The 12121-nt window shown below is 36.1% G+C and overlaps 1 protein-coding gene across 1 annotated transcript in view; it reads left to right on the top strand.

Annotated features, from left to right (window-relative positions):
• Positions 1–12121, top strand: part of LOC121865502 — a 45184-nt gene that overhangs the window by 30424 nt on the left and 2639 nt on the right. The window contains exons 10-14 of the mRNA XM_042365016.1: positions 655–818; positions 1141–1266; positions 8738–8869; positions 9128–9245; positions 9975–10129. Coding sequence (XP_042220950.1) covers positions 655–818; positions 1141–1266; positions 8738–8869; positions 9128–9245; positions 9975–10129 — 695 coding nt within the window. The remainder of the gene's footprint in view (positions 1–654; positions 819–1140; positions 1267–8737; positions 8870–9127; positions 9246–9974; positions 10130–12121) is intronic.

The following is a 12121-nucleotide window of genomic DNA, read 5'->3' on the forward strand; positions in this document are numbered from 1 at the left end:
ATATAATTGACATTGCTGGATTCCTTGTAAGACCAGGAATATTTTGAATATAAATGTCATATATTTTGCACAAAAGATAACATAGTTAATTTGAGAAAATTTTTTATCTAAAATTTGTATGTCTAATGCAAAAATATGATGTTTATATTCAAAATGATCACCAAATTATAAGAATTCCAGCGATGTAAATTATATTCTGGCCGGGTAATTTGTATGAATTTTATGAGCTAAAACAGGCAGTCAGGCAGGGTGGGGCAAATCTAAAAATAGCATCTCGAGCCGGACACTCACGCGTATATGTGGAAAAAATCCGTGTTAAGTGAAAGTTCAGCTCTGGCGAGGCACCGCGTATATGATAAAACGCGTTAAGTGAAACCGCGTTAGGCGGGGTAATACTGTACAGTATAAACTATATGTTTGTCATTAATGGAGATGTTTTCATTGTGGCAGGTCCCTGGCTGGTGGGTTACTGTGCTATGCATACCTTTAGAATGTCATGACTTACAGCCACATAATCCTCTTCTCACTTACTTACTTACTTAAGGGGGGAAGATAGCTCATCAAATAGAGGCCTCTGGTATAGACATAAGACCAGTATTATGGCCAGGTCTCAGTTAGTTGAACAATTTCTTTATTTTGTTTTTATCTTTTCAGATATGGGCTTCAGGAATGTTTTGGGATCGCGGCAAGTTTACCAATCAAACATTGTTTGCCCCTGTGGCATACAAGACAACACTAAATACTCGCAAATATTCAATGGAAGATCTTGCTAGATTAAACTCGACACGAGATGTATACGTCAACAAGCCCTGGTTTAGGTATAACATTGTTACTTGTTCACTTTTGGGGGATTGTCATTCATTTCCATTTCATAACCTTTGGTGGAAACAAAGACATTTCAAGGCTGATTAAGAACCGACCTAGTATAAAGTAGAAGTCACCAGCAAAAATTTTAATGCATTTTACTCTTACAGAAGCTGTAGTAGTGCTTGAAATGTAGTGTAGGACTCTTTTATGTTATAGAACTAAAGAATTGTTGCCATCATGTGCTTTGTGCATACTGTAGTTGTATACTGTATTGCAGATTATGTTACAATAGAAATATATGGAGCATGACAAGAAGTTCTTAAATTTTAACAGGAAACTTAAAAGTCGTTGGTCCACCAATTTTGATGACCTTGAGAAGTATTGGATGAAACTAAAACTACGACACAATTCTACAGGGATGCATGGCATGAAGTATGAGCGCTACCCTACCTTCTACAAGTAAGTCTTACTCACATTATTGACTTGGAGATGAAGCTTTTCCTCATTTATCCTCTGGTTGCTCTTGTTGGTTGATGTATTTCAGCTAGAACTTGATATTGAGACAGTTACATTTATCATATTAACAATAAGGTATTAATATCCTCCCTTTGAGTCATGAGATTACCTTTGTGGGATTTATTGTCTTAGTCATTTGTCTTAAATATATTTGAAATAACAACATGTATATTGGGGTATTTCACTGAAAATCATTATTATAGAGGTTTTAATTAATATATCTTATTGATCAGTGTACCAAATTGCCAGAACTTCCACATGTACACTTGCTCCAAAAGGTATCTTTAAGGAGTAGGGTTGTCCGAAATCTTTGTTCGTTGTGTCATACAGTATTGACTAGTACAAAATCTTAAAGATACATTTTGGAGTGAGTGTAAAACAAGGGTTTATATTTGTTAATTTTTATATGCATATACTATACACGTATCCCTCACTAAATGAACGTTCGCTCTTTGAATATTCACTTATACAATTAACGTATTATACAGTATTCTTACACCTCTTTCTCACTGTGTGAAACCAATTCTCCTTTAAACGATTAATAGTCCCTTAAGGTACTGTACCAAATTTATATTTAATAATTTTTTTTTTGTGTTTGAAACTAGTAAAACCTGGATATGTTTTAAGAAATGGGGAAGATTAATAAAAGAATCTTATGAAATGAATAACACTTACTGAATATTGTACAGTGGTCTAATCAGATTTGCTATAGGCCTACTGAGAACTAAAACATTTCAGTATGCAAGCAGGTTTGGACTGATCTGGTGTTGCCACATTCGTCAGGTTTATTTATTTATTGATTCAGTATTATAATCTCATATGAAAGGCCTTTTATGGTTTATGGTTTATCATGATAAATATAACATCTTTAGTAATAGGGAAACAAATACAATACAGTATGTACAGTAATTTGTAATATGACTTGAAAATAAAAGGATAAGCTGTACCAGAAAGTTATTTACTCAAGATGCATTTGTGTGACAGCTTCCAGCAGACCGGCTTACAACAGGGGTCACTATAAGACACTTTATATTATTTGATATGAAGATACCTTCCTAACATCATTATTTATTACCTTTGGCAATTTGTACACTTAGACAAATGATTAATGAATAAACGAAGGTATATGCAGATACATAATACAGTGGTCCCTCCGTTAACGAACACAATTCATTCCAGAAGGTTGTTCATTAACCGAATCCATTGTTTCAATGGGATATTGGGTAATTGGTTCCAGCTCACCGAAAAGTACATGCAAAGTAAAAAAAAAATGCAGTAAAGTACACTTACTTTGAGGTGTGTATGTAGAAGGCTCCTGGTTGATAATGATGATGGGAATTAGAAGTGGGGGTGGAGGAGAAGGGAGAAGAGAAGGAAGTGGAGATGGAGTAGAAATCACCTTTCAGGGGACCCATACTTGATGCAGTAATTTCACCAATAAAATTTTAAGTTCACTAGGTGTAATTCAAGATTATTTTCTTTAAATCAACACTGCACTGCGCTATTTATTATCAATATGTTAACTAAAGTTCAGAATGACCAATGATTTCAATGAAAAATGCAAAAATATTCAAGACACCAACAAAATAGATGCTCTCTCCATTGTTTTCAAAGCCCAACTGACGTCTTGTGACCGATTCACGCATCTGATGGGCTCTCAACAAACTAGTTCCCTGTACTGCATATATTATCAATATGTTAAATGTTAAAATGACGAATAATTTTAATATAAAACATGCAAAAATATTATAGAGCACAACTTTATTGATATTTACTCCATTGGAAACAAATGTAAACATAGAACAGATTACTGAATTGGCAGACTAGCCCAACAGCTGATCAGCTGATGCTCACAACAAAACGTGATTTTCGTAAGGATTTCGTTAATCAAATTTTTTTTCGTTAACCGAATTGAAGATTTTTATGGAAGGTAATTCGTTAACTGAACCATTCGTTAACCGAGGAATCACTGTACTGTACAGTAAAGCTTCGAATAACGACGTTAATGTGTCCTCCAATATTGCAGTGTAAGGTGAATTGTCGTATCGTGAATCATTATTTACCATTAAAATAAAGCAATAATAATGAGATGTGTTCTCAAGAGTGACCTTTTCGTATCTTTTGTGTGGCTTTTTACCCTCGTTTTCCCCCAAAAACAATACAATAAATGAAAATTGCAAGTTATTTCTTTAAATAATGTTTCTGGATGCACCTTATAGAATATAAATGAATAATAATATGGTCACACAAGAGGAGATGGGAAGCCATTGTTTTCGTTTGTGTTTACAGCTGGGAGTCCGGGACGATAGTTCTACACGAGAAAATGAAGAAAATAAGACCCTGGTTGTAGCTGTAGGAAAATTAATGTAAAAAAATAAATATATATATGTTTTAAATAATGTTATTTAATGTTAATAAATGGAACAATAGAAATAGCTAACCACTAATGGCAAAAAAAGAAAAAAGAGATGGATTGGGAACACAAACATATACGTGCTCATTTAAGGATACAGCGTCATATATCCTTTTAAGAATATGTACAAAAGATTCATTATTGTTTAATTTTATTATATTTTTATCATATTTTGGTCGTAAATATGAATGAAATAAGGACGTAAATTGAATTGGGTCCTATATTATCTAGGGTCTTAAATATGAAAAGTTGTTGGTCGAACCGTTGTTATCGGAGGCTTACTGTACAATATACAATATTATTTATTAAGTGATTATGAATACACTACAATAGTATTTATTAAGTGGTGATAATTGCACTGCAATAGTATTTATTAAGTGATGATAAATACACGACTGTACTGTACTAATTTACTAAGTGTTGAATATAAGCCATCAACTGTTTGCCCTTTGTAAACAAATGACTCATGGTGTTGAGTGTGGGATTCTTTTTTCAAGAAAGCTGATTCTTTTAGCATAATATTTTATCAACCTGGAACCAAATGACCTTAAATTATATGAGAATTGTGGTGAAATTACATAAAGAAGTGTTAAAGGAATCATGGGGGAGAGAGCAACCCACCTGTGCCACCCCCTCTCCCTCTGCCAGCTGCTCCCAGATAAACACGAATCTTCCACATAGAATTTACTCCTACACTTATTTTTCTTATTTTTATCTTTGTAGTACTATACAGTACAGTATACAGTTTTCTCTTTATTCATAAGACAAATTCTGTGGTTACTTACATATAACACTTTACAGTAAATCACATTCATCTCGGTGACAACAGTTGTTGGCAATCAGATTTATACCTGTATGTCTGAATTTCAATCCAGAGAGTTCTGTTTCATATAAACTGTATATATTTTATATACAGTATTACCCCGCTTTACGCGGTTTCACTTTCCGCGATTTCTCATTTACGCTGTGCCTCGCCAGAACCGAACTTTCACTTTCCGCGGTGCATCTACTCATATACGCGGGAAGCGGCGCTGGCAGGATGCGCACAAGGTCGCCCAGTCATCAAAACATTACCGAGTTCTTCACCCGCCACCCACCACAGCCGGCCTAAGTCAGTGATAGTGAGGATATGGACTTAAATGGACTTTGAGGGGTTTGACAAAGAGGCCCTGCAAGCCTATGTGGTGGATAGTGATACAATTGATACAAGTGATTCAGGTGAGGGCCAATAATCTGCCCTCTGCCTCGGAACCAACCCCCCATCCCTGTGTGCCCAGCCATCTTTTCTACTAATGTAAGTGTTAAAAAAACTATTATTATTGATATTTCTCTTAATTATTAATTGTGTGTGCATACCATCATAAAGTTAAGATAATATTTTTACTACAACATAGTTGTGTGTCGTCAAAAAGTGGAGTTTGGGGGTCGGGCCAGTCTCTATTGGAATTAATCCCATATGTTCTGTTGTTCACTTTACACGGTTTTCACTTTACGCGGTACCCTGTGGGTTCAATTGACCGCGTAAATCGGGGTACCACTGTATATATTTTTATTATTGTTGATGTAATATTCTTTTAATAACCTTGTTATACACTTTAAGACTTTCGTTGTTGAAGTGCAGTAATAACATAACATTAACTGATTTTTCTTTAAACTGTTCAGATAAGCAGTGTTATATTCCCCCCCCCTCCCCACCACCCCCCTCCCCACATATATTCATTTCGGACTGGGGTCTGCCCCAATTAGTCCAATTTATCGAGGTTCTACTACTAATTACAGTAGTTTGGTACTGAAGGTTATTTTGTTTTTTGTGAACCTTTTTTATTATTATTGTTTTTATTGTGATTTTCTTGTCAATGAGGAACCAAACCATATTTTTCTCATACGTTATTTGAGGCGTCAGAAGTGGGTGAAGCGCCAAATTCCAAAAGCTGAGAAAAACATGTTTAAGGTTTTTCGAAGTTCAAACAACCATATTTTTTTGTTTTTTAAGCTAGAGGGTTCATTTTTTTATTATTGTGCAGCTCAATCCCTCTCCTAGTGAACTGTGAAAACTGGAAGTTAGTACTGTGAATAGTTATTATTTTATCACAAGTTGAATGAGAATAACTACCCATGATGTACAGTTGTTTGAGCTTCACACCAACAGTAATCACATTTTCTGCAAAATTTTCTTATTATTGTGGGCTCTTATTATAATGGCCTCGTCATAATCAATCACGTACTGATCAAAGTCTTTCTCTGCCCTCTCTTAAAATCGCCTCACAGATTCTTCATCAACTAAATCATTGATTATTGATGCCGGCAACAGTTCAGTTTCATTATAAGACTGAGGTATGGGCTCACTTTCACTAGCATTCGTTGGGTCAGGCTCACTTTCATGTCTCATCACTGTCCACTTCTACCTCCTCACAGTCTTTATGTTCTTGTTGTGATACATTAGTGTTACTGTTTGTGTTACCATTAGACTCGCTTTCATCATTTTCATCTTCACTTTTATCATCATTATTGCCGTCAGTGTATGTCACGTAACTCTGTACCGGATCACAGTCTGCAAAAAGGTCTTGTGATGCATGGCAGTAATTTTATGTATTATGAGTAAACTCAGTTTCATCGTCAATGCATGCCACATTGTCTTTTAACTCGTCTTAGTCGGCAAAGAGATCTTCGGATGCGTTGTAGCACGCTAAAAAGTTATTCTGTGCGTTCAAAGTGTTTTTGTCATTATGACAATCACTTTCATCATGCTGTCAGTCACTTCATTGTCGACAGGTAAGTCATCATAGTCTCTAAAAAGATCTTTCGATGGTTCATAACTTGATGTATGGTTTTGTCTGCAATCATGCACGTCACCTGCACCATCGCCAGTAGCACTTGTATCCATAATCAACACTAAATTCACCGAAAAAATCACTATCACCAAGCATTTCTGGGGTGTCCATGTGTGCACTGGCGACAAACACACGCTCAGGAATAATGGGCTCCTGAACCCACACCAGAAGGCCTGGCTCACTTGAGTTCTTGCTCTAATATCGGGCAGATATTGCACAGCACTTCTCATACCTGTGGAACGCGAATAGCGTCAATGTTACGCTGAAAAGTTATAAAAAATAGAAGTTGAACGTACACTTAACCTCCTGATGCTAAAATATGCGCCAAAACTAAGGAGGAGGCAGTATCTGGGCGCGCAGATTGGCCGAAGAGCTGTGACGTAGCAAGAGGAAATCCATTGTGATTGGCTGCCTTGGGGGGGGTTATGGTCCGAGGGAGGCGCGCGGATTGGCCGAGGAGCTGTGACGTAGCAAGGGGAAATCCATTGTGATTGGCTGCCTCGGGGGTATGGTCCATGGGAGGCACGCTGTCTTTGGCTTGCGCTCCTCTCACTCTGAATGGGATGTTGCCACTTTCTGGAACTAAGCGCGCAGTCAGATATGTAACTCCAGGCCTGAAGCAAAATCACACCTTATTTTTGAAGGACTTTCAACCATATTTCTATTATAGCTAGAGGGTTACATCCAACGCAACATGTAGAGGAAAGGTGAATGTAATGATATCCATCAATAAACAAATTTTGGCTGGGGTGTCACTTCACCCCCTTCTGACGCTGAGTGCCTCATTTGATATATGAATAATTTCTTAACCAATGGTTTTCAAGGAACCTAACCCATTCACATAACAAGGAATACTGTACCCGTATAGTATATGAAGCTATCAGTAACACAGTCAGCCGAGCGCCAAAATAAAAAAAACCGGAGAAAACACAGTTAAAGTCTTTAAACTTTTAAAATGCCACATCTTTTGAACCAGTAAAGATATGTTAGTGTTTTTTTTTAATTATAATATATGTAGCTTAAAGCATCTTCTTTCGTGCTATGATAGTTTCAGGAGTGAAAATCAATGGCATTTTGGAAGAAAAAACTTAACTGCATTTTTCTCTGCTTGAATAAACCAAGCTACATTACATAGCCCTCAAATGAGTGATATAACTTTCCCACCATTAAAGATATTGCAGTGATTTTTTCTGTTCAAGTAGTTATATGAATGTACTTTTATGTTGCGACGGATCAGCAGCATGGAACGATTTTTGGGGGGGGGTGCCAGCAGAGACGTGTTAACAAGGTACTAAGCGTGCCAAGTGCTGATAGGATATGTGGTGTGTTGTGAATGGCGGCTGAGCTGCCATTCGGTATGGAGCGTGGAGCATCACTGGCCTGCTCCACACGTGAGACATGGCCGGGTGTGTTACTGAAACAGAAATTATTCTCTCCTGTCGACTTTAAACTGATGCACCCTTCCAAAGAATAAATTTTTTGACCCTATTGCCGTTTACACTCCCACACCCGAGATTCTCTCCATGAAATAGAGGCTTGGGGGCTCGGCCAACTGTGTTACTGATAGCCTCATATATAATGCATATTTGTTCACAGATGTCCATATTTACTAACTTTTTCATGCGGCATTTGCACATATTACACATACTTACACACAAATGAAAGATACACTATATGTTCAAGTAAAATTCACTCTTACACGCACAGTAATGCATTCCATGCATTCTGCACTCATTGCTTAAAGCCACAAAAGATGGTCACATATGCACAAAACAATGGACCTTGCTCATAACACTCAATTAAACCACACATTGTTCAATCGAGCATAAATTTTGACTGGTATATACATCACCCTGGGCTGCACATTGGTCACACCTGAACACACATGACATTGACATTTAAATTACCTTGCACAAAATTTCAATAATATCTGTACAAAATATCTATCTGCACAGGTTAAACCTGCCCACTCACACAATACTCAATGACACAAAGCTTGTTTGTATCTACAGATATGTCACACATGAACCACCCACCCAAACTTACATCATGCAGGCATCAATATTTCAACATTGCAATGTGTCTCATGATACAGTAGTCTTATATCTGGTAATGTAACCCTAGCAGACTATGATACTGTATATCTTAATGCACATGGGTGTTTCCACAGGGCTGCTGAGCTGCACCATGGCCAATGGAGTGTTCCTGAATTTGACTGCAATGGTTTTGTAAAAAAGTGGGTTGTACATTACACAGCTCCATTCTTTGGTTGGGATCCACTGAAGTCTAAGTTGGAGTTCAAGTAAGTTTCCCCCTTTTCCTCTCATGAAATGTTAGCCTGGCTGACTTTTGTATTTATTTTTTCTTCTCTCTGCAAGTCCTCAATGTCGAAAGGCATTTTTAAGACCCTCGGCAACAAATCATGTTTCTCTCTCATTGCTTTCAACAAACTCACCTGTTAAGTATAACTGTATGTCCTTGATATCAAGAGTGGATCAGATTTATTACCCGGTAATAAAAAATCCAGTGTCTTGTCATTCATTTTGATATTTATTTTCAGGGGTGCAGTTAGGGTGACCATGGATCTTCTCAAATTAGACATCGTTCAGTGCCCTAATGAGTACTATGTGCAGAATGCTTTCAAGAACACCCATCGATGTGACCGGAAGACATCCTATGTTAGTATAACATCAACAATATTAAATAAATATTTGTTCTATTTGAATAATAAGTTCATATTTCTTTTGTCATGAAGCTGCAGCAGTTTTCTCTTGTACTAAGGGTTTATAGATTGTGTTTAAAACACCCTCAGTCCACCTAACTATGAATGGATATCTTAGTTTACAGCTTTGTACATTAATATAAATTATTTCCATAAATCATTTTTCATACAATCTTGTCAAATTTTTTCATATTGCTTATTAGTTACAGTATTACTATTTGACAGCCCTTACACAATAATGTTTGAAGTAGTTAAAGCACAAATTTGATGGGTACAAGAGTAACAAAGAATAAACTAAGGTTATATTCAATTTATTGTCAGTTGACATAATTTACATTACTATTATAGTTTGGACTTGGTAAAATGGAAGGTTGTACAGAACCCTGGAGGACTGAATAAAATGTTTGTACTATAGTATTTGTCCTTTATAAGAAGTGGCTTTCCAAATCATTACCAAGGTTGTTGAGGAGAAGCTTAGCCAGTTCCTCCATTAACAACACCACACACACATGTGCCCCTTGAACACACTGTACCTTTACTTGCTTCCATCTCATAAATTAAAATTAGTTACTTGAAGCTGTAAGGTTTATTACAACAGCAAAGTAAGAGTTAGGTGTATTTTTGATGGAGTGTTACACCTCTACAACTTAATATTATTTTACTTAATCACATTGTTTTTCAACAGTGTGTGCCCATCCAGGGTCGTGGATTTGACACCGGTGGTTATAAATGTGAATGTATTCAAGGCTATGAATATCCCTTTGAAGATCCTATTACTTATTTTGATGGTCAGCTGGTTGAGGCGGAGTATCTCAATATTATCCGAAACAAAAAAACCAGGTAAGAATAATTTTTTTGAACATTATTCTAGCATGAGACAGTTCCAACCTTAGCACCAGACATGATTGATAAGTAATTTTCGTTTTCAATAATAAGGTAGCAATCGCCTATTTAGTTGTGGGAAATGTTTTTATACACATTAAAAACCTGTTTGTATGCATAGAAAAAGAATGTCACCCTATGTGATATTTACAAATTCCTAAGTATGTACTGTACAATACTTTATACATTCCTATCCTATATGTATAGACATATGAGTTTTGAACTTTCATTCCTCATAATTACTTCTTTTCTCTGCGTTTTTCCTTTTGTAGATTTTCCAAAAAATTCAATTTCTATGTGCTATTACATACCATATATTGTGACCTATAAGTCAACCTTTGAGGCTCCAATTTTGATGTTCAAAGCTAAGGGTTGTCTAGTACAACAGATATAAAATGTCATCCTCTAAGTACGCTCCACCACTAGCATCAGATTTTCACTTTACATTACTGGTAGGCCTCATTCACTTAATTTCCAGCACTTACAAACAAGTTTTACTTATCTATAGCATTTTTCCAGAAAAGTAATTATTATTGAACTCGGCCTAAGATCAGTGTTTACACTAGTCATACCTACACCTTTCAGAACATTAAAATATCTTTCCGTGTTAACTTCTGTTTCTTCCAAACAAATGTTACGAAGGCAGTTAATTGTAATATTTGTTGTTAATTTTTTTTTTAATGCAGTTACGGTATATTCATACAATGCACCTGGATTTTGAAAACGTTTACACGAATGTTCTGTAAAGTTGTAAACAAGGCAGGTGCCAAGGAACAGATGGGTGTGGCCTGCGGCATCTCGGTCAGTGTTGCCAACACTTATACCAGTACCAGATACTGTAAACTTTGTTCACTTGTTGCTGCATACTGCCAACAGTGTGCTACCATTAATAATATAAAGTACTGATTATTGAATGTTTTAAATTAGCAATCCAATATTTACTTAACGTTTAAGCATCATTTATATTGTGTTGTTTTAGGTAAAATGATATAACCCTTTTTAATCGTGTACCAAGAGTTTGTGTGCTTGTTGCTGTATACTGCTAGTACAGTGTACAGTATACAGGTACTCTCGATTTAACGGAATCTGAGATAACGAACTCTCGATTTAGCGGAAGGAATTTTTTCTGTAATTTTTCACATGATTTAGTGAACTAGTTCGCAAAATTGAGATTAATTTCATTAATACGTATACTCACACCTATGGAGACACCTCAGACACATGATATGAACAGAGAAACATTTGAAACATTATTCATGGCTTACCTTAAACTTTTTTCCAATTGATAACTGCACTCTTTTTGACTTTCTCCCCCACACAACTTCTTTCTGAGACTTCTGAGGGACTTTTGACATGATGTCTAAGCACAGTAGTTAGTAGACCGAGATGTAAACCAAGAGGTAGCAGTGAACAACACACGTGTAGGGGGCAGGACACAGATTGAGCGGATATAAACAAACCCCACGGGTCAAGCAGTGTATTTGGAGCAGAATTTAATGGAATCATGCTCGATTTAACGGAAAGGGGTGGCTCAAATTAGTTAGATCAAGAAAATACTGTACTACAATACGAGTATGGTGTAAATATAATATACAACATGCCTTTGCTTATCATGTACCATAATTATTAAGTTTGAAACTTTTTTACTTGCCAATATATTTAATAATAAACTATCAGTACAGTACTAGTAAATTGTCATGACTACTCACCTAGTGTATAGTGTATCTTAAATAATTTTACGATTGTAGGAACTGTATTGTTGTGATTTGTTTACACCACATTTGTGTGCCCTAGTAACGTTTGTTTGTAAGAATACTGTGGTTAACACCGAAAGGTATGTAACATTTTGGAAATGCTACAATTAGGTAATACTTGTTTATGAGTGCTGTTAAAAAGTAAATGTTGGCAAGTTTAGTTGATACCGAGGATGTAACTTTCAAATTACAGTTT

Source organism: Homarus americanus, unplaced genomic scaffold (assembly GCF_018991925.1).
Source record: "Homarus americanus isolate GMGI-L3 unplaced genomic scaffold, GMGI_Hamer_2.0 scaffold25483, whole genome shotgun sequence".
NCBI lineage: Eukaryota > Metazoa > Arthropoda > Malacostraca > Decapoda > Nephropidae > Homarus > Homarus americanus.